At 40.4% G+C, this 21,878-nt stretch overlaps 1 protein-coding gene across 3 annotated transcripts in view; it reads left to right on the top strand.

The window, feature by feature from the left end:
- The first annotated feature begins 89 nt into the window (after nucleotides 1-89).
- ZFYVE26 (zinc finger FYVE-type containing 26) overlaps nucleotides 90-21,878 on the top strand; it is a 43,642-nt gene continuing 21,853 nt past the window's right edge. For 2 of the 3 annotated variants that reach the window (XM_004941716.5, XM_004941715.5), the window contains exons 1-24: nucleotides 90-179; nucleotides 381-592; nucleotides 1,151-1,229; nucleotides 2,100-2,189; nucleotides 2,793-3,342; nucleotides 4,305-4,435; nucleotides 4,706-4,870; nucleotides 6,044-6,132; nucleotides 6,429-6,589; nucleotides 9,165-9,347; nucleotides 9,931-10,581; nucleotides 11,622-11,711; nucleotides 12,412-12,480; nucleotides 12,947-13,098; nucleotides 14,464-14,662; nucleotides 15,018-15,281; nucleotides 15,439-15,558; nucleotides 15,852-16,016; nucleotides 17,420-17,647; nucleotides 17,931-18,036; nucleotides 18,666-19,405; nucleotides 20,012-20,208; nucleotides 21,054-21,158; nucleotides 21,699-21,821. In XM_004941716.5, the coding sequence (XP_004941773.2) occupies nucleotides 402-592; nucleotides 1,151-1,229; nucleotides 2,100-2,189; nucleotides 2,793-3,342; nucleotides 4,305-4,435; nucleotides 4,706-4,870; nucleotides 6,044-6,132; nucleotides 6,429-6,589; nucleotides 9,165-9,347; nucleotides 9,931-10,581; nucleotides 11,622-11,711; nucleotides 12,412-12,480; nucleotides 12,947-13,098; nucleotides 14,464-14,662; nucleotides 15,018-15,281; nucleotides 15,439-15,558; nucleotides 15,852-16,016; nucleotides 17,420-17,647; nucleotides 17,931-18,036; nucleotides 18,666-19,405; nucleotides 20,012-20,208; nucleotides 21,054-21,158; nucleotides 21,699-21,821 (4,848 nt within the window). In that variant the 5' untranslated portion in view covers nucleotides 90-179; nucleotides 381-401. The remainder of the gene's footprint in view (nucleotides 180-380; nucleotides 593-1,150; nucleotides 1,230-2,099; nucleotides 2,190-2,792; nucleotides 3,343-4,304; nucleotides 4,436-4,705; nucleotides 4,871-6,043; nucleotides 6,133-6,428; nucleotides 6,590-9,164; nucleotides 9,348-9,930; nucleotides 10,582-11,621; nucleotides 11,712-12,411; nucleotides 12,481-12,946; nucleotides 13,099-14,463; nucleotides 14,663-15,017; nucleotides 15,282-15,438; nucleotides 15,559-15,851; nucleotides 16,017-17,419; nucleotides 17,648-17,930; nucleotides 18,037-18,665; nucleotides 19,406-20,011; nucleotides 20,209-21,053; nucleotides 21,159-21,698; nucleotides 21,822-21,878) is intronic. The other variant, XM_421195.8, reaches the window with a different exon arrangement.

Genomic DNA, 21,878 nt, shown 5'->3' with positions numbered 1-21,878 from the left:
TCCCTAAAGAAAGATGGCGGCTTGTTTACCTTCTGCACCGGCCCGGCCAATGGGAGCGCGCCTCCCTGTGCCCGCCCGGCGGCGTGGTCAGCTGAGGCACCTCCCAAGATGGCGGCGGCGGCGGCGGTGGTAGCGGTGCTTCGGTAGAGCCGGTGCCGCCGCAGTGCCCGCCCTGTCAGGTAACGCTAACGGGGGGGATCGCCTGGCCAGTCCGCGCTGAGGAGGTGGGGGCGGCGGGAACGCCCAGCGAGGCTCTGTAGCAGCTTACCCCCCCGTCACCGCGGCGGGAGGCCCTGAGGACTGGCGTTGGCTCCGTGTGAAGCGGACACCTGGGGCTTCCCTGTCGCTCTCCCGGCATCGCTCCGCGTTTCGCTTTCCAGGTGCGAGGCCGCGCTGGGAGGATGCATCCCTTCGGCAAAGAAGAAGCGGCTTCTCTGGAGCGGCTCTTCGCGTTCTTCTGTGAGTGCGTGCGGAGCGGGCACTGGGAGCTGGCGCAGGCCTGCGTGCCCCAGCTGGGCCGGTGGCAGGGCGACGGCCCCGGGAAGGTGGAGGCCATCCTCGAGGCGCTGGTGGCCTGTCCACAGGCGGTCAGGTAAGGACGTGATGTTCGGCACAGTGCGTCCGATGGCGTGCTGGCTGCAGGGGGCTGCTGGGACGTATGACTGTGTTTGTTTAATCAGTGCAATAGGTTGATTTTAATTTGGACAGAGAGCTACGCTTGTGCTGCTGTGATGTAAGAGTTTGATTCGTTTTGGGGGATAGAACTAGATGAGAAATAGCAGTTTGGCAAGCGGGTCAGACTTCAGAGAAATCTGCTGAAGCACTGGAATTGGGTTCTGCAGGCTGAACTTTAGACCAGAAATACGTTTTTGTGTTTTGAAAGAGAGAACTATGGCAACAGTATCGGTTTCTCAGAGGTCCAAAAGCAGTTATTTGCACAGCAGAAACAATTGAGCAAATGTGTAAGTAATGTCAGTGTTCTGTGTTCTCTGTATTCTTTTCCTGTTAGACTCTTCAAAAATTTAGTCACTACAATGCATAAAGAAATAAAAAAAATAAAAGTAAGCTCTAACTGTTACTGTTTTCCGTGATCTAAGAAAAGGGAATGGCATTGTATAATCCCATATATACTTGGTTATTACTTTTACAGATGTAGACAAAATTGCACCCCATGGAGAACTGCATGGCTTTGGCTTCTTGTGCTGGAAAAATGGCTTGCAAGGAATCAGGTACAGAAGTTAGTTCCAGCTGTCTTTCAAGTGTGAAATGTCTTCCATGTTTCTTGTTTGTAGCAGTAGGTTTTCCTGCTGTTCGTGGAATGGAGCTTTCAAGGTAGCTGGTCTATTGGTTTTGCTTTTACCAAACTTCTCAAGAAACAACTGTTAACCTTTGAAAGTGCCTTTCTCTTCTGCGCGTTGGAGAATAAAATGTAGGGGTTTTTTGGTTGTTTCCTTGGGTAATAGAAATTGGTTTTTTATCACTGAGTGTCTCTGTAACTGGAAAGGCTTGAGTTTATCAAATTCTGCATTTGTGTAGCACCTTTTTTTTACCTAAATGAAGAAATAGTTCAGGCGTCAGACAATTCTTTATAAGCTTTTAACGCCGTGGGAGTTTAACACGTGCTTCCTGCATCGCTGTTTTCAGAATGATAGATGTGACCTGCTTCATGAGTGAAAGAGAAACTAGTCTTTTTCCTTATTTGTCTTTGTTTTAATTTGTATGCTGGGTAGTGGTCAGGTATGTATGTTTGGTGATGTGTGGGTTTGGTTGGGTTTTTTTTTTTTTTTCATTTTAAATTCACTTTTTCTTGTCACTGCTAAAAGCTTTGCACTTTCTTCACTATTTTAATGAAACATGTCTTAAATTGATGACATTGTAATTCCTGGAGAAGTGACACTTGTCTCCTATTCCAGTGGAATCCACTGGTGCAGCAGCAGATTCTAGATGTGGAGTAGTCTTCAGTTGAGAGTTAAGTACCTTCAGAGAGATAGTTGTCTGCCTTAAAAAGTGAATGAAATAGCTAAGATTCAGTTATGATAGTACGGATAAATAAAGCTTATGTTGGTTAATATCTTCCCCGTTCTCTTTTATTGTTTCAGAAAACTGTATCTGTTGCTCTTCGGAGAGAAACAGAATTTTTATTGTTCTTGGAAGAATTGCAGAAAGATGTCTCTGAAGAAGTCCTAAAGGTGAGCTGCTTAGCATATCCGACTTCTTCTTATGAGTTATGCTGAATGTACAACCTTAACAGTTTTGTGCACATTTCCATCTAACCTCCAAGGTCATAATAGATTGCACTCTTGTCTGCATTGCTGTACAGAAATATGAGATTCATCAACTTCATAATGATAATTTCCTTCAGAGGTATAATAGTAGATAGTTATCTTTTGATCCAGCAAATAAAAAAAAGGGCATTGTGGGCTTGTCTTCTAGAATTCTCATTTTGCTAAGAGGTAGAAGAGGAGTAAGTAGTGCATCTGCCATCCCGTGGGAGCTGCTGGTGTGAACTAAGACATTGGTGTAAACTTACTTATGAGCATATGATCGATGTAGCATAGTGTAGTTGTATATTATAGGTTTCGTTATATTTTGTTATGTGTTCAAGCATATCCACTCTTCTAGGGAGGCTACTGGATGATGTAGACTCCAATTAGTGGATTATCTGGTTAATTTGATGTTTCCAAATTGATTTATCTTCTTGCTTTCAAGTTTATCCTATTTACATTAAAAAAATATATATCATATTAGCTATGGAGTCCAGAAGGTGTAATCTTCTGTTCCTTCCCTGTCAGGAGCTGTTTGAAGCGTATGTGTGCACCCAGAACAGACGTGCTGCAGACACGAAAAGAAAAGATGGCTGTTCTCAGAGATTCAGTTTGGATGTTGTTTCTGCTCTTCGAAAGCTTTTGTTACGAGCTCCACAGAGGGCACAGGTCCTGCTGGAGTTCTTCCAGGAGGATCAAGGGACACACAGCCCTTCAATCCAGCAGTACTGCTCTCTGCAGAACATCTTTGTTGAATTTCTTCGTGACTCCTTGAAATCTCTGCAGAGGCTTCAGTGTGGTTCTGAGATTTCAGAGCTAGATCAAAAAGAACTAGTAGATATAATTTATTCTGTTCTCAGTATGGTGACTTTTGAGGTGGAACACCAGGCTGATGAATTGCAACACCTATTCAGGGAGCTCTTGGATGTATGCTGTGCTGAGGGAAGCCCGCTGAAGGAGGAGAAGCTACTAAGCTGTATGCTGAGGAAGCGGAGCCGTGGCCTGTTAAACCTATATAGCAGTGTTCTCGTAGATAAAACAAGAGAAAAATTTCTGGTATCAAAATCAGTAGGAAAAGGTTTGTTTTTCTTCTTTCTTTGTTGTGGCTTCTTGTTTAACAATTTTGTTTGGGCATTAAACAGACAAGGAATCATGCAGTGCTCTTGCTGAGGTGCCCTAACTTACAAGCCATGTAGTCCTGTAAAAGACGATACTTGGTCTCTTCCTACATTTCTGCAGTTGGTATGGCCATTCTGTCTGGGCATTTCCTTTACCATCCCATATTGTGCTCTATTTTTATTTCTTGAGTGTTTCTCTGCTGAAGTTCTTTCTTTAAAAAAAAAAAAAAAAAAAAATTGCTTGTAGAAAATTGGCATTCCATGTGTACGTAAAGTTCTTATTGGTTCACTTCCAGCTTAGAGTGAACAGTGTTAGAGGATATTTTATTTCGGGCCAATTCGTTTTCCTTCAATTACAGAGATTACTGAAGGGAAGTTCAGGCTGGTATGGTGTAGCGGGTTGGCATGTCTGGTAATAACTACAGATAGGGCTTCCTTGTAGGACAGAGAAATAGATATGCAATTCCCTTCGCCTTTAGTGGAAGTGACTGAGTTTTCACTTTGCACGGGTCTAAGAAGTTTCTGTGCTGGACAAGGCTTTGCTAGGCCCTGTGAGCAACATAGTGTCTCAGGACAGAAGTGGGAATTCATGCAATGCATAGATAAGATTTGAATGGCAGGAGAAAGAAATGCGTTATGACCTGAGTTAGTGCAAGCAACCTGTGTGCTGAACAGGCTTCTGCTATGTTTGCAACTGTCCAGTATCCTGTTTTCCTATCCATCCTATTTCTTTTTTACCATACTTCTTCTTTCCTTGGTTTTCTCATGATCCAGTAACAACATCTGAGCATCTTAACTGTTAACATATAACTGCTTAGCGTTCAGGAAAATGTTGAGGGTTCATCAGTTTAAATTAACAGCAACTATGCTTCTTTTAAAGATACTTCTGTATACTGGAAGGTAATCCTGTGATGTTTTTTAGGTTCATCTGAGCAGCTGGATACAGAGCGAACCATGATGAATTTGTTCTCAGATCACAAAGAGGCTTCTTCATGGAAGACAGCATATTTCTACTGCTTGAGCAGTAGCAAGCACTTTCTGGAACAGATTCTGGTATGGCCAAAAAACCATTTAGGGAGAGCCCCAATGGCAACTAAAGTCAGTCGTTGTATCTGGTGTTGCACAGAAGAGTTTTTTTCCCCCCAGTTTTATAGAAAAGTAACTTGATGGCTTGTGAAATACAACTTCAGGAAAGTTTCAGGTGCAGAGCACCTCTATTTTAGTGAAGCTAATGTTGAAATGGCTTCTTACTTAAATAACCCTTTAAATATTATGAATCTTTGCATCTTGGGAAGATAAATGGTTTTTCCTTTTGTTTTCTAGGTGACAGCATTAGCTTTGCTGAAAAGAGAAGACTTCTCAGGCCTGAGCAGCTTATTGAGGAGAGAATTCAACCCCCTCAGCCGCCTCTTGGTATTGCTAGGATGGACTCACTGTCAAAGCTTGGAATCAGCAAAAACATTGCTATGGACTCTTCACAAAACTCAGGTAGTCAACAGAAAGCAAGAGACAGTGTCCCAGTCTGAATCCAGTGAATCCAGTCTGTATGCTTAGGTTGTTAGTTGAATTTCTGTGTTTGTTTGTTTTAAATTTCCCTGTGGTTTGCAAGAAAAATTAACAAACTCAAATTATGAGAATCTGAATTGCAGATTTTCTTTAAATAAAGTAAAATAAAGAGTTTCCAGTGAGCATTTTAATCTTTCTCAAAAGGGAACTTAAGAAAAATTAAGATGCTACGGCTGTGTGCAAGTAATGGAGTTGGATGCTTTTCTTGTTGCTTCTCAGCCGTGATGGGTGTATGTTGTGCAGGTGGTCATGAAGGTTTATCTTATGCAAGCTGTTCAGCCCTTTGCTGTTAACATAAAAGGAAGACAGATAGTAACAATTTCTGACTAGTTTTGAGAAGAGCCAGGGGACACTTGAGCAGCATCATTTCATCCAGTGAATAGTTTCTGGATGGTGACTGGTTGTAGTCAGAACTAACCTGTAACAGGGGAGCTTGGAAATTTCCCATACTGCTTCTCAAAATAAGGTGATCAGTCCCAGGATCTGTGGCTGAAGTAACCTCTTCGTTTGGTAGTCTTCATCTTTGGAGAAGACCAATAGTTCTAAATCTGAGGATGTAGGTGCAGTTCAGGTGATGTTTGCTTGCAGGCAAGTGGCTTGAATGACAGAGATGATGAAGCAGGGAGCCCTGCACTGCTGGATCACTGGGGCAGGTCTAGTATGATACTGCCCCAAGGAATTTACAATCTAACATCTATTCAGTAGCCTCTGCGAAATGAATGCCTTGAATCTGGCTTTAACAGGCAGGCATCTGCAGTAGAAGAGCACATTGAAAAGGAGACTGAGTGCTGTGTAATTAATTCTAGTGGTTAAAGTGTTTTAAGAAGCGTTGGTTCTGTTTTGGAAAGCTAATCATGAAAAGCAATGAATTCACCTTTGCACAGTCTGTGAGTTGTGTGGAGGCTGATGGATTTTGATGTTGTTTCAGAATAGCCCTTTTTTGCTGCCTTTGTAATAAAACTGGCAATTTTCTGTACTTGAAGGTTACCGCTGGGTAGAAGTCTTATGAACCCCGATGTGTGACATGAGCTTGTTTCTGCTGTTTGCTTAGAGGATTTGCTGCAAAGGGATTCTTTTGTTTGTCTTTCCATTTAGGATCTGTGCAATGATTCAGTACTAAAAGATTTCTGTGATGGGCTCTGGGCTCAAGTGGAAGTTCTTGAATGGTGCATACAGCAAAACAGGTGAAGTAGAAGAACTTTTTCCAAACTGTCTTGCTGAAGCTGCCTGCCTGTTAGTCACTTTTATGCATACAAGTAGGAATTGTGCTCTCCTCTGTGAACCCTGGCTACTCATCTCCTAGTATCTGCATAAGCCAAGCTCTTGAAAATACCTTGCGGGCATTACTTACATTATTTGTTTAATTTCTTTACTGCTGTAATTTGGTTGAATCCAAATTAGAGGGGGAAGTATATCTTAAATATGGCTGAAGGAAAGACCTAAATCTGTGTGTCACCTCTTTATTTGTTCTCTCTTGCAGTGTTACTATCCCAAGAAAGGTTCTTCTGCAACACTTGCACAGTCTAGATTGCCACACTGCGATATATTCTCTTCACCATCTCACTAATCTTCTGGCTCTAAATGAGGAGGATGTTATTGAGCTGCTTCAGAAAGTTCCTGCTAGAGACCCACGGTTACAGGGTAAATGAGTAGAATAATGAGAAGTTGGGAAAACCCCTGGTCCACCAAGTATGTCCTGCTCAGTATTTCTGCCAGGAAGAATCTGTTCTTCTGACCTATTTCTGTAAATAAGGAAGATAATGTTTATTGATTCTTTTAGGGAATAGAACTAGTGATCAAGTGGAAATAAGCTTAGAATCCTTTAGGAGACTAAACTGTCTCCCGGGAAGGAGGTGTGAGATCTCTTTAATCTCACAAGGACACAGCTTTGTAAGAGCCTTTTCAAGGTAATAGGATTTTGCACATGCTCAGAAATGCTTGGAAATTCATAAATGTGCAGTTTCAACTCCAGTTACATGGAGAGCTCCCATGATGGAGCTTTGATGATTGCTATCCAGTATCATGGTATTAAGATGACCCCTATGTAGACTCTGTATCCAGAGTTCTTGCTTTTTGAAAATAATTGTTTTGGTCAGTGTTAATGATAGGTTGTTAATCACTTGTAACATTTTAATTATTTTCTGTTTCACTTCTGTTATAAATCCTTCAAAGACAGGAAGAGGCAATCCTGTCACATCTTCTGGGAGCTGCATGAGTGTAGCAAATGGGCTCTAGCTGTAGTTTTTCTTGTTTCAGATCCCCTTAATTTGCGGAACTAGTTAATGAAGGCAAAATTTCAGTATTCAAAACTTATGATATAATTTAGATAATTGCATAAACATAGTTTAATAGAAACTCCCTTTAAATAATGTATTTTGAACTTTTAAGGGAGGATTGGAGTAATGAAGTTTTAGTTGCTGATTTTGTAGTGTTAACAGGCATTTTTTTCTCCTCACGCTACTCTCTTCCCTTCTTCCTCCTTTTGCTGACACATCTGTCAGCTGCAGTAGTGAAACTGAAGTAGCAGTAGCAGTTGACAGTCGGAAGGTACCCTTCAGATCAGTGCATTACTAGTCTGTGTGTCATCAGTCTCAGTGACAAAAAAATCCCTGTGTGTGAAACAATTCAACAGCAAGATGTTAATGTTTCTAGGGTAGGCAAGTCAAGTGCTTATAGTTATGAGCTGTTTTTTCAGTATTGATGCAAGGAAAAGGATTGGTGTAGTTGCAGATACTGACACAGTTGCTCTCTTTCTACAAACATATGTCTTTCTACAAGCATATGTGGGAGGCAAAACTGTACTAAACTTGCATTAGATTACCACTGTATATCTTACAGTGACTCTGGCTAGTATCTTGCTTGTTGTTGAGCTGTATTTATCAGGCCTCTGTCTCCACATGCCTGAAGTTCTCTTAACACAGTGGTGCTGAGAGCTTTTCAGGTGCTATACAGCAGTGGAGATCTGGTGCATTGGAGTGGTACTCTGACCATGTGAATTCTGGGAAGGATTCATGCTTGAGTGTTTTCTCATTTGTCTGCTGTTGATGTTACTGTTTTCAGCAGTGCTGCTGCTGTTTAGAATTGCACTGGTAGAGAATAGTGGGTTTTCAACTGTATGAGCTCTCAGGGCTTTGTTTTGGCTGTTCTGCAGTTTTTGGGAGAGTTCAGGCGGGTGTTGTTTTTCTTTGAAACCACGTCTGAGCCTCATGAAGGACAGTACCAAAACACTTTCTAGGTAATGCTCTTCAGTCCCAGCATTTGGATGGGCACCTTACCAGTACATGGAACCAATCTGTTTAAATGCTTTGTGAGTGCTTTCTCTGCATGACAACAAGCAGTGGCAATCTCCCCCTTGTATAAGAATGGACGACAGTGGATTCCAGCACTAATTTGTTGCTGATTTTTTTTTTTTAATTTTGTTTTTCATTTTTTACTTTTGCATAGTGATTTGATAACTCATTTAAAACACACATAACAGAATGTATGACTGTACGTTTCCTTCCTACGTGAAGGAGATGCTGACAGGACTTCTGTGCTATTTTAACAGCAGCAGAATAACAGAGTTGTAAAGGGACCATGTCCCTGGCATGTGACAGTGATACCTCCTTTCCTTCAAAAATAGCAAAAGGGGAAGGAGCAATTGTAGTACTTCTTTAAGCTGCTTCTAAGTTACACCTAAGAAACTGTAGGCCTGTACTTCTTGTTTGATCAATTGCAGTTCATATGCGGTAAATATGACCAGCTGTTGTGGATAGAATCAAAAGGCAGTATTTGTTTATTAGTACAATATATGTACTAATAATACAAAATATGTAGAAGCGGTGGTACTCTAATCTCACAAGTCATAGCAAGTCTATGCTGTCTTCTACGTTGTCTCTCTATTTATCCGTTGTGTGATATGATATAAAACTCTAAGATGTTGGAACAGTGTGTTGTGAATGCAAAAGTGCAGCTTAACCACTTTTCTCAAGTGAGACATTTCATGAGAAGATTTTGATCGTTCTTGCTGTAGCCATATCCTGTAGCACAGTCTTGCAGAAGAATATATGTTTTTAAAATGCTGTGAAGTAACAGTGAGGTGGAGCAAAGCTGGGAAGGCGGTGACACTGGAGAATAAAGACCAGGAAAGTGTGGGAACTGCAGAAGACAATTCACTTCTTTATTTTATTTTTTTTAAAACCTACTGCCCTCTCACCAACCTTATTTTCCTCCACAGCAGCACCACTCCCTAATGCTCTCAGCCAGCAACGCAGTCTGGCGCTCTTTAGAGCATTTTGTGCCATGAAGTATGCTATCTATGTTCTCTGCGTGAATTCCCATAAGCATTCCAAGTGCAGAGATTGCGTACGCAGCCTTCTTTGTGATATCCCTGAAGACACAGCTTCTGGAGAACCAGCAGGTGACTAACTTCCTTTCTCAGTTTCAGTAGCTTATACTTCTGCATTTGCTGAGCTCTGAATTGTCACGTAAGTGTACATACAACATGTATTCAGTAGGCTATGGATGTTTTGCAAACAAGCATGATGGCATTTCTGAGAGGTCTTGTTACTTTTTGTAATGATGGATATGGATAGAACACAGATCTATCTTGTTCTAAAGCATTTATTAGATTAAAATATAGTGCAAAAAGGAAATTATGGAATGTCTGTGGCAGGAATGCTTTAATAAGAGCTCACAATTTCCCAGAAAGTCCCAGTTTCCCAAAAAACTGGGATTTTTTTTGTTAGGACTGGAATGTCTGTAATTTGAGTTTGCACATCATTGCCCAGGGTGGTGATTGATGCTGCTGAGAGGAAAGAGGAAGATCATCATTTTACATTTAAAAAGATAAACATGCATGTACTTGATGTGTGAAGGAGTGATCATCCCTGAGCTACTGGGACAGTTGTCTTGTTGGGGGTTTCCTTAGAGGGCAGACGTGGGAGGAAAGAACACTTGGAAAACATTGTTCGTGTTCTTTATTTTTGTTTTTAAACGTACAGATTGCTCTCCAGTCTTCTCTCAGTATCTTGTGAAGTGTCACCAGTTCTTAAGGAGCGTTCCTGTCCCGCTGCGCCTGGAGGTTCTGGAGAACATCTTCTCCTTGCTTTTTGTTTCCTACAGCGACCTCCACAGTGACAATCTTCTACCTGAGGACTATGCAGAGGATGATGATCTTGACAAAAAGAGTTCTGCTGTGGGTGTAGAAGGCAGTGCCAGTCGGCGGTCTTCTTCAGAAAGTCCTCAGCACCTAATAAAGGCTGAAAAGAAATTAGAGAGGTATCTGTTAGCTGCTCAGACAGACCACTTGGACACTCAGAATCTTCCTGACTTGGAGCAGTGTGGCAAAAGCCGTGAATCCTCTAGGCTGAGCTACCCAGATCTGAAACACTTCACCAGCAGTGTCACTGGATTTTTAGTGGATGACGTGGCCATGGATGCCTTCCTCACATTGCTCCTCAACCATCTGGAAGAAATTCAGAGTTCTCTCCCGTGGGACTCCAGTAATGTTCTTCGTGAAGAGCTGGAGCTTGTTGAGTGCTTGAACCTTTCTGCAAGCAGAGATGGCTTTGGAAGTCGTGTGTTACAGTTCTCCAAATACCTTTCTGAAGCTCACTGGCGATATAAGGTAGTGATGAGCAACAGAAATGCAGGTAGGCTTTGTATTTGGCACTTCCTGGTATATGAACACAGTTGTGTCACAGCTCTTCAGGCAATGCCGTTCCTGCACTGTTCTCTTAAGAGAATTACCTATTTTAATCAGAAAGTTCAGGTTTCTGTTTTTCCCCTTCCCCTCATTTCCTTTCCACCCCCGCCCCATTGCGGTCAGATTTTTGCCTGTATCGGAGTGCTGCTTACTGCATATCTTAGACTGTGCAAAGTCTGGGCAGTATGGACCTCAAGTGCTCCAAGTGCAGGAGTGTGGTTGCTAGTGGGGAAGGGCAGTTATATTTTGAAAATCTGTTTGAAGGGCACAAATCTGGCACTGATCTCAGCTGTGTAAGATTGTGTTCGGTAATCACAGCTGTTTGATTGTAACTAGGCCACCTCAGCCCTGTTGATAGCAGTTGCTTCACAAGAGTGCTACTGAAGCTGGGCTTCTGGTGCCTGCTAGCTTTCATTGCGCTCTTAGGGAAGGATATCCTCTTTGTGTTTCCAGCATGGAGTTTAAGATGCATAATACACAGATTTTTTTTTCCACAGAGATGAAAGCTTTTAAGGGCATCCTGGTGTGTTCTGCTACTGCTTTTCTTTTCTGGGACCAGCTTTCCCTGGAACAACTGCATTCAAATCTTAATAGCAAATCTAACTATCTCTCTTGTTATTTTCTTTCTTATTCTTTTTGCCTCATTTCTAGCTGCTTATGTGCTTGGACAATGCCTATTTTTCCATATAGTTGCACTCATTTGGAGTGTATGGAAGGTACAGTTTGTTCCAAGCAACATTGAATGCGTGTGTTTGAAAAAATGCAGACACTGTTGAATCACGTCAAAATCACTTTGAGCTACTGATTTAAACTCTACAGCAGAAGAGCTCTTTAGCTGAGATCAACCGTGTTTCCTTTGTTTGGAGATCTGCTATCATAACTCTACCCGTGTAGATGTGCTGATAGATTCCTCAAGGTAGACAATCACTGTGTTAGTGGGCTGTCTAGCTATTTAGTAATTATTTGTTTAAATGTCTCCTTTTACAGAACATCAGCCTGCAGTTTCTCGGAGATACAGCTCTTTAGTTAGGTGCTCCAGCTTTAGGAAACGAGGTAGATCTCAAAGATACAGAGCAGGTGAGTTGAAAAAATGACTTGAAGAGGGCATCTCTGAAATGCTCTGCTGAGCTCACAGCTGAATGCAATTAGATTTAATGGACTAAAACCAGAGAACTAGATTTATTTTTCCAGCTGGTTTGAAGTGTCTTAGTCCAGTTCTACTTGAGTTGAGGCTGCTTCCCTAAAGCTCACCTGCACAAATAGAAGATAACTTATTTTAAATTCAGCTAAGGAAGTAAATTCTTTAATGTGTATTCTGATTTGGGGTGGGGGAAGAACCTTACAACTTCTTTCCTCCTGTAAGAATTCTTTCTTTCCTCCATTATATCCAATGACTGCTATTTTTTCATTCATATCACACTAGTATTTAGGATATGAGTTCTCAGGTAACTTTGTGACTTACGTTGACAGCCATAAGATAAAGTTTTCTATTTAGACCTTAAAAGCTAAGTCTGGTTTTGGGGTCAGCTTTAAAATGTAACTGATAATTTTTCACTGATAGACCACACCAACTTACAATCTCTTGCCCAGCGTTTACTTTTCATCAGCATTTCTTTTTTTTTTTTTACATTTATCATGGATAGTCAGTGCCATCTCATTTGTGAAATAATTTTGAAGATCTCTTGCAGTTGCTTGCCTGCTATCTGCAATAAATTTTAATTACCTTGTCTAGAAAAAGCGCATTTCACATGCTTGTTTTGATTTGTTTTTATTTTAGATGGGAAAGAGGACACTTCCAGTCCATCGTGGGAAAGTACAAGTAGTGAGCTAAGTGCCAGTACCTCAGGTATTAAGCCACAAAAGTGGTATTCCTTTGTCTTGCCAGTGTGCCACGATGAAATACTTGTCTGACTGATTAATGTAAATTACTGCTCTGTACAGGACAGAATCAGAACTATTCAATTTCAGGATTTCCATTTTGGCTGACATTTTTTTTCTAAGTAGAATAATATGCATCTCTTCTAGAATAAGAAGATAGCATTTTTTTCTAGATAGTTTCCTGCAAGCCAAAAATATGTTCTGACCAAACAGTGAAATCTTAGGAGAATCTTTAACAAGGTGCTTATGTTATCTTCTTTACCTTAAAATTTCCTGTGATTCTGCTTCTGTGTTTTTTGTTTTAAATATACATAGTGCTGTTATCTGGTAGCACTCTAGTCTAACTAGCCATAGTCACATAGCTACATAACTAGTGAAATGGCTTGTTTGGTTTATCTATAATGGTGTACTGATTCATTCTTTTTGTCTTGCAGAGGGAAGTACCAGTAATGTGTCTGGCTCAAGTGATTTGGGAAGTAGAACGAGACCACAGCAGCAAAATCCCCTAATTCCCATGATGCTTTCCCCACCAGAATCATTGTTAGTTTCTTGTGTTTTGAGAGGAAACTTCATAGAAGCCCATCAGGTAAATGATCTGTGTGTACCTTGTGCAATTTAGAAACTAGTTTGGTGTTTGCATTTGTGGTTATGGTGGCTGATGAAGTTCCTGCTCCTCCTCCATTAGCAGACACAGGGCTGAAGCATCTGCATTCTGAGTGAAAGGGTCACTGCAGAAGTAGGTGCAAGCAAGATGAGCAAAGGTAATCCAAACATAAGGATGCCTTTTTTTTTTAACCTGTTGTATGAAAGCAACTCTTCTAAGACTGGTTTCTCAGAGCGTGACAGTGTTTGATCAGAGCTGGCCAAGCTTAGTGTTTCAGCAAAATGGAAAAAGTCAAGAGGTCACGTGAAGCCAGATGAGGAAGAAACACTTGAACAGCTTGCTTTAGTTCAGTGAATCAAAATCATGACTATCTGCTTCTTTTAAGCTGCAGTTATATTCTTTACCTAAAATGGAGCCAAAGTGATGGGTGAATTTATTTGTCAGGAGGTGTGTTTCGAGGCTAAAACTTAAAGTACTGAAAATAGAGAGACTTAAAACTAGAAACCTACTTATCTGTAGGTTATGGTTGTGGTTTTTTGTTTGTTTGTTTTTATTCCCTCAAGGCTAGTCTTCTGTATGTGACTTTTGAGCTGATGCTCTGAAAAATATCTTGAGGTGCATCAGCTATTCATGTGCAAAAAGTAGGGACCTGGATGAGTTTCAAATAGCAACACTGAGGCAGTTTCTGTCGTTGCACTAGTAGCAAGCTGCTGCTCTGCTCATTAGTTCTGTTTGACATCAAGCGTGCTGCTTCATCTTTTCCATACTTAGAGGGCCAAGAAGTGTTTCGTTTGTTTTGTTACTCTGAATGTCAGTATTACTGATGGTAAAGAATTCAAGGTTGGTTTGCATTCCGTTGTTGGTTTACTGATAGGATCTCGCACATCCACACTCATCTACTTTGTTTAGATCTCTAGAAGGTATTCCTTGCTGAATAAGAATTTGTTTAAATAGCTTAGTTTGGAGGTCTGCCTTCCTACATAGCAAGTATTGCCATGTAGTAAACTGAAATCCTTGCTACGTAGTAATCTGAAATCATGAAGAATTATTCTGAAAGATGCAATTATGAAAATTAATTCCACTCTAGTCTTGCTGCAAATGGTAGATGAACTTTTAGTAAAGAAAGAAAAAAATAATAAGTCTGAATGTCTTTAAGGCCGTTTTCCAGGCACTTAAAACTTGGAGGGGGAAAATAAATACTATTTTTGCCTGCTGAATGTGTGTTTTTCAGCCAAAGTACCAGTTTGAGTTATTCCCTCAACTCCTTTAGAAAACTCAGAAGTTCTTTGACCTTTGAAAACGTATTTTGATATACTCTGTAATAGCATTTATTGTTATTCGTGAAAGGTGGCTTTGATGTTCAATCTGGATAGTTCACCTTGCTATGGTGAGTTGGTTTTTATGGAGCGCTACCAAGAGGCGGTGCGAGAAATGGCCAGAGTGGAGCACAACATTGAGAATCAGGCGTCGGATGGTACTGGAGGCATCAGGAGGTCTGGCAGTGGCCGCTCAACATTGCAAGCCATTGGGAATGCAGCAGCAGCTGGTAAGGACCATGGGGGGTTTTTTGTGGTTTTTTTTTGGTTGGTGTTTGTTTTAAGCACTTCAAAAAAAATGAGTGAGGAATGGAAAACAGGAGAAAGCAATTAGAGTACTGTCATAATTAGTGGAATAATTGTTCAGAAAGGTAAGTATCTCTTCTTTTGACATAAAAGGAAATCCAGAATGCTGAAACTTGCTGTTGACGCTCTGTTAGTTTTATCAATTCCACAGTAAAAATTTTGTAAAGCAGGCCATCTATTGAATTACTTTCATAGAAGGTTGGAAAACAATTATGCTTGCCAGGACCTGAGATAAAAATCCTGTGTAATTGTGACTGTGTGTTTTGCTGACTTATGTAGGCATGGTGTTTTATTCGATCTCGGATGTTACTGATAAATTGCTTGCAACTTCTGGAAGTCTTGCCCCTACTCTCCAAGAAAACTTCTGGGTCAGCAACATCCAGCTGGAGCACACTGATCCTCTCTGGGAAGTCCTCGAGGACCTCAGTCCCTCAGCAATGGCAGCATTTGACCTAGCTTGTACTCAGTGCCGTCTTTGGAAGACATGCAAACAGCTTTTGGAGACAGCAGAAAGAAAACTGTACAGCAGCCTTGAAACTCGGGGTATGCTTTTGTCTTGTAGAAAAAGCCTCTATATGAGCTGATGTTTATACTCACATTAGTGTTATAATAACGTAAACAATATGAAATTAGATCTTATTTTCTCCTTTTTTTCATTCCTAACCTTTATTTTGTCCTGTTTGTCCAATGACTTCTCCAGGTCACCGACCTGATTTTGTTTTACCTCGTTCTGAAAGTATAAAGGGTTTCCCAGCGTTTCTTCAGCAAATAAGTAAAATTCTCAACTATTCCTGCACGTCGCAAGGGCAGTCCAAATCAGGTAAGTATACTTCACTGATACAACTTCATGTTGGAATTCTGTTGAATATTTCAGATTCTCACCTTCCGTTGCAATGAAAAGTTAGGAATTTTTTCATTTCTTAGCTTAGAACTTAATGAAAAGGGAGGGGAAGAACAACAAAAAACATTCAAGCTTAATTTTGAATGAACTGAGCCGCTCTGAATTTGGCAAACTAGTGATATTCTAATGCAGTTTAGGTTCTGTGGGAATCTTTCAGTGCAACAGTATTTCCATATTTGTTATAATTGGTGTGTCTTTCTATTTCTTTGTAGAGCTCTCAGAGGAGAAAATAAGCAGTTATTTTCGATGCAGTATTGTAGACCTTCTGCAAGCTTGCTATCCTGCCTTGACTGAAGAAAGTATTACTAATGAGATTATTTTATCACAGCATTTGGATCAAATCCTAAAAGCACTGACAAATGTTGAACGTTCTGTAGGTGAGTTATTTTAGTGGTCATGAAGACTGACAAATGGATCTAGATGTTTATTGTGTCCTGAAAACTGTAAATCTAGGAGTAATGCTTTTTGACACATGCATAAACGGGTAGGTTGCTCTGAAAGTAATGACTCCTATTTATTTCCATGGAAATGACAACAGTTTCAAAGAGCACAGTAACACTATTTCATAGAGCAATTTCTCAGCTACAGAATGACTTTTTTCAACATAGTCACTACTATTAGCTATGCTTTTTTTGCTGGCAATAAGTAAGAGCCATTTGCCATGCTTGTGAAAATCTGCACCAGCGGAGGTGATCACTGTTGCTGTTGCTACTGCTGAAACACACCACCCATCACCGCAGTGTGCTCACATTCCCTATTTGGTCTCCATAAATGTTCAGCAAGTGTTGATGTCAGTGGGTGCCTTTTTTTTTTCACTTGGAGGAATTCATCGACACATCTTTGCGTCATTTGCACTTCCATGTCAGACTGCCCTTCTGCTGCCATCTGTCACACCACAACAAAATGAATATTGGTGGGAAGGTTCAACCTCTATTGCCATACCACCAGCATCCTCTTCTGACATCATGGGCCAACATAACAAAATAGGAGGCATTACTTTTGGATCAGTCCTGTATATATTTTTTAAAATTATGAGTACAAAATGTGGAATTTGTCTGTATTTAATTGCATGTAATTTTCAGAACTGAAATTGTGAACTTGCCAGAGAAGAATGGAAAATGTAAAGTTGAGGTGCTGTTTTTCTTTTATTTGTACTATTTTCTTCAAACATATACATACAAGATTTCTTTGCTATTTTAACCTGGCTGCTTATACTTAATTGGGTGTATTCTTACTGCTGCTTTTTCGGTGGCTTTTACAAGTAGGTAGACATGCAAAGTTACTGGAACATAACATACCTTCCAGTTTTTTTTTGTAGGGCTATCAAAAAATGGCTTGTCCTCTTCTGAAGGAGTCTCCCAGGGTTGTGTTTTCTCTGCCTTTTCTTGGAGTTCTCCTTATTTAATAGCACTAGGATCTTTTACTTTGTTTGGTTTTTTCCATTTTCCGAACTTTCAAACAGTATGTAGATGTGTATGAAATATTTCAGTAGTTTTATGTTTGAGCAAACATTAGGGAAGTTGTAGGGCTAAATGTTTTGGAACATAGTGGGTGGCCAACAGTTGTGTTTTGGAATAAGCTTATCTGTTACTGATATAACTAGATATATTTTAGGCTTTTCTGAGATGCTGTTTGCAAGGATACCAATTTAGATGAACCATGTTCGTCAACACTCTTTTTATATATTTTTTTAAATGTATTTTCTCCAGTTCCTCATCCATCCCTTTTTGACATTTAGTGCTTGCTTAATCTTGGATCTGTTGTTTTTTTCTTAAACCAGACTCTAAAGGGAGCCTGCTTGGCACCTTGGTGGAACAGGCCTCTCTGAAACCTGTGGAACTGGAGAAACACCTCATTTGGAATCAAACACAGCTCTTGCTGAGAACTCTTGATCAACATTTCCAAACCTCACCAGAGAGCAACTTGAAGGCAAACTTTGTGAAGATCTTCTTTGACTACATTACTACACTGGCTGCTGTTGTGTTACGAAGTCTGAATACAGAGCTAGGTAAGGTGTTTCTGCGTAAAGCCTAAGTATAGGTGAAATAGCCAGGCTGTGTAGTTTGTCTGACTCTAAGAGCTAACTATATAAAATGTCTCTTTCCTAAACAAGCCTACGACCTGTATGTAGGTCTCTTGATTCCTACCTATTATTATACTACTTAATTTCTTAATACCTACGCCACCTACAGCTAAGGTAAAAGTAGCCAGTGGCAATGGATAAATCAGAGCAGATGTGTATTTGTAATAAATGTTCTATATTGCCCTGATTTTATTTTTATTTTTTAAAGACTTATCTACAGAAGTGAAAGTGGGGAATCCTTTCATATTGTTACAGCAGAGTCCATCTCAGCTACTTTCTCAACTCCTGTTTGAAAGGCAGGTTCCACCTGACAGGTTGGTGCTTTTCAGATATACTTCTCTAGGTTATTTTGATGCTTGTGATTTTGGACCTTAGACAAGTTTGAAGTTCTCTCTGACTGCTTAGCACAGGCAGTACATCCTCTCTTTGCTACCTCCCACTTAGTCACTTAGTGCTGCAAGGGTTGATGTGCAGGGATGTACCTAGTCAGTAGTTTCTCTATCATCATGAAAATTTTTGCTAGGGAGCACTAAAGCTCCATATTTTGGACAACTATCGTTTGTTTGGAAGAGGCAGTGTCTCTATATAGAATTTTTTTCATGTATGACAGTTCAGAACACTGGACTTGCACCTTAAATGTGTAGTGCAAAATAAAAGATACCAGTAAGAAGCATTAATAGCAAAATGTTTTAGTATGTCACGCTTAGGTGGAAGTCAGTGCTTGAGTATTAAGTTTGATTCCTTTCAAGGAATAGCTGCATAAGTTCTGAGTTATCAATGTTGTGTTCTATAAACCTGCTCATACTGTATAGATAAAAGATGTGTACTATTGCCATAGGAAAAGTATTGAGGACTGGACAATTTGAAAGACTTATGGAAATCTGTAATTGTAAAGTACTGTTTATGTGTGTTGGGTAAGCTGGTTCTGATTTCAATCCTGCAGGCTTTCTTCACTGTTGGCTAGAGAAGAGTTGAGCTTGAACGTGCAGCAGATTATTGTTAACTGTTGCTGTGAAAGGCTGTCCCTGTGCAATTCAAGGCAAAAGAGCCAAGCAAAATGCCTTCTGACGAACATCAGCAACCTAGCATACCAGTGTGCCAAATGCTGCCTGCCAGATGTTGAAGTACCTTTCTCCAATTGTGCAATGGCCTCGGAGGATGTCTATGCTCAGGCCTCATCCTCCGTGACTGACTTGAGCCAGAACACGCTCACTGCCACCTGCCTGGATTTCCTTAAGTCTCAGTCGAAGCTAACAGCCACAGTGGCATGTCTAAGTGCATCTAATATACAGAAAATTCCCAAATCAAGTTTATCCTGGATGGAATTTTGGGACAAACGGGAATTGCCATTAGGTTTGGAACAGATTTCCAGGGAGTGCGAGGCATTGCTAAAGGAGTTCCCAATACTGGAAAGATTTCTGCTTACTATGTTTGAGCCACTTCAGAATCAACAGGAAGAAGGTGGCAGTTTGGCTGGTGTCTTCTCTGGCAGGGCATACGTACCTTTGGTTCTCCTAGGATTGCATTCCTCCACAGCTGTTAAGGTATTAGTGGAAGTCTTTGAACAAGCACTTGCTGCAAAGGATTGGACTAGAGCTCTGAAGGTCTTGGATCTGTACAGTCAGGATGTGGAGGAACTGTTCGATGTGAAGGATGCTGTGCTGAGCTGTGCAGCTGCTGAAGGTAAGAAGGATGAAATTGAGTGTTCCTCTGTATTCCTCTGCCTTCCTCCCTCTTTTTCATTTATAAAGAATACATTCTGAGACGGGATATAGAAGTGGAGGTAGCGGTTCTTGAGCAACTCCAAAGACAGAAGCAGATCCCTTCCCTTCCTTCATTCTAAATTTGTTTTCTCTGATGGTGTAGTTTGTTTTGCAGATTTGCAAATCTTGATGGTAAACTTACCCAGAAGCAATGTAGTACAAGAGAACTGGAAAGTGTCTCATGTGTAACTTGTATGTGAAGACCTGAATATGTCAGGAGATACTAATTATAGTACTGTTCTTACTGCTATAAGAGATGATCCATTATAGTTGTCACACGTGGATGATGAATCTTGTGAAAGGAGAGGCCTTTTAAGAGTCTAAGGGTAGTAGATGTGCTATGTTGTCTTTGGTTACTGCATGAGAATCTGGTGCTTGGCATCAGTCTAATATTGGTTATTCCGCTATTCACTGTTTCTTTGGGTGGTGCCATCTAGTGCAGATAAGGGTGTTTTTGTTTTCTTTCTTTTATCTCTGCCAAAGTACACAAAGTGAGCTTTAAATTGGTGGTTTGTTTTCTTTGCAGGTAAGGATGGTTGGCAGTACTTATTCCCAGTAAAAAATGCAACACTGAGAAGTGTGCTGGCTCTGCGCTGTCTGGACAAATGGCCACTCGATGCCTGTTTGGAAATTCTAGCTTATTGTAGTTCTGATTTGGACATAACTGATGAACTGAAAGCAAATCTGCAGAGCAGGAAGAGAGAACTTCAGGTTTATCAAAAGGTATAAAGCCATTCTTTAAGTAACCAATTTCTTTAAGAAACAGGCAGCAGGGAAAAAATATGCTTGTCCTTTGGTAAAAAGTTTTAGCCCTTAGATGTATTTTGATTGTGATGAGTTTAAGTCTTTCATTCCAAACAGGTCATGTGTTCTCAGCACTATAATATCCAGCTAAAACTCTGCCATCTTCCATAACTTCTCCACTCTCCTATGATACTATTTGCAGACTTGAACTATTGTTTTTGTATGATGCCACATTCTGTGCCACTGTGAAGACCTTTAGAAGCTTTCTATGGGAAGTCATGATTCTTATTTGCTTGAGAGATGGAGATGTCCAATAAACATGCTGATATTGCAGATAGCTTTTGTAACTACAGGGTAGTTTAGGTACCCAAGTGAAGTCAGACTAGCTGGCATGGAGTTCAGTACAGACTGAAAAGGCAGACTGAGCATAGAGGAGTCATAAATCCCTGCTGAGCTCTGTGTGGTGTTGATTCTGCTAGCAATTAGTTTGGCTTTGTCACTGTTAGCACCAGCAGTGTCCGCAGCATACACACACTTTTTCATCCATAGTTATTTCCATGTAGCCTCTTAGGAATTTTCCCTTACAAACCTGCTTTGCAGGGGCAATGATAGATAAATACAAAGAAAGTTACAGTCTTTTTCCAGTTGGAAGTGCATTACAACATCCATATAAAGGGCTAGAGATAAATGTGTATCTCCTTTGTGACTTTTTGTTGGTACAAAGTAACTCATGATATGAGGCACTCAACTGTTTTCCTGGACTTCGTGATTGTTGTGGATGAAGCTTTTAAAATGTGTGCTACAATAATCTCAAACTTTTTCAGATTTTGAATTTGCAAAACGAACCACTGTGGAGTGACTGGCAGGATCTGAAAAAAGCCTGCACTGACGATCCCCAGGCCATCATGAATATCATTCTGAAAGCAAAGGTTGGGCATTGTCACATGAATTTTGTTAACACATTAGACTTTGGATAAAATGCAAGTTCAACAAATTTAAAACAGCAATCGGCAGATAGTACCTCAAGGAGGATTCCTTTACTCAGTTCTTTGCTACAGAAAAATTCAAATCAGTGCTTTGTGTCAAGATTTATGCACAGTTAATCCCTTAATTCTCATTCTGAGACAAATTTTCTGCTTAAAATTTTGAAGATTTTCATAGTAAGACTTTCGGTGTAATACTAGCTTGATTATTATGTAGGTGCTAATGCAGTAGATCTGGTTAGCTTGAAAAGTGTCTCCCTAGAAAGCCAGTTCTCTTACTGTGAGATGGGAAAGTATTCTCAGTGCAGATTGTGACTCTTGCAAATCAAATAATCATTTTCCCTTGTCATTTCAATTATTTGTGTTTGCACAAGAGAGAGGAGTCTGAGCTAAAGAACTTCTTGAAGCTAACCAGATCTTTGGAGGAACTGCTGTTTTGGGCAGAAGAGGGTTTTTTCCATTTGCTTAGTTGCTTTTGTTCTTTAGGATTATGAGTTGTGTGAGGAATGGGGGCACTTGTATCCTGTCCCAAGAGAAGACTTGATCAATCTTCACCGTGAGCACCTTCTCCACTTACTGGAGATGGGAGACATGGAAAAAGCATCACAGGTAACAGCAGGACTCTCTCAGCCTTACATTTCAAGGTCAAGTAAGTTGAGAATATGG

The sequence above is a fragment of the Gallus gallus genome, chromosome 5, assembly GCF_016699485.2.
Source record: "Gallus gallus isolate bGalGal1 chromosome 5, bGalGal1.mat.broiler.GRCg7b, whole genome shotgun sequence".
Classification (NCBI taxonomy): Eukaryota; Metazoa; Chordata; class Aves; order Galliformes; family Phasianidae; genus Gallus; species Gallus gallus.
Note: the sequence above shows the minus strand (reverse complement) of the source record. Positions and strands in the feature narration are given on the sequence as shown.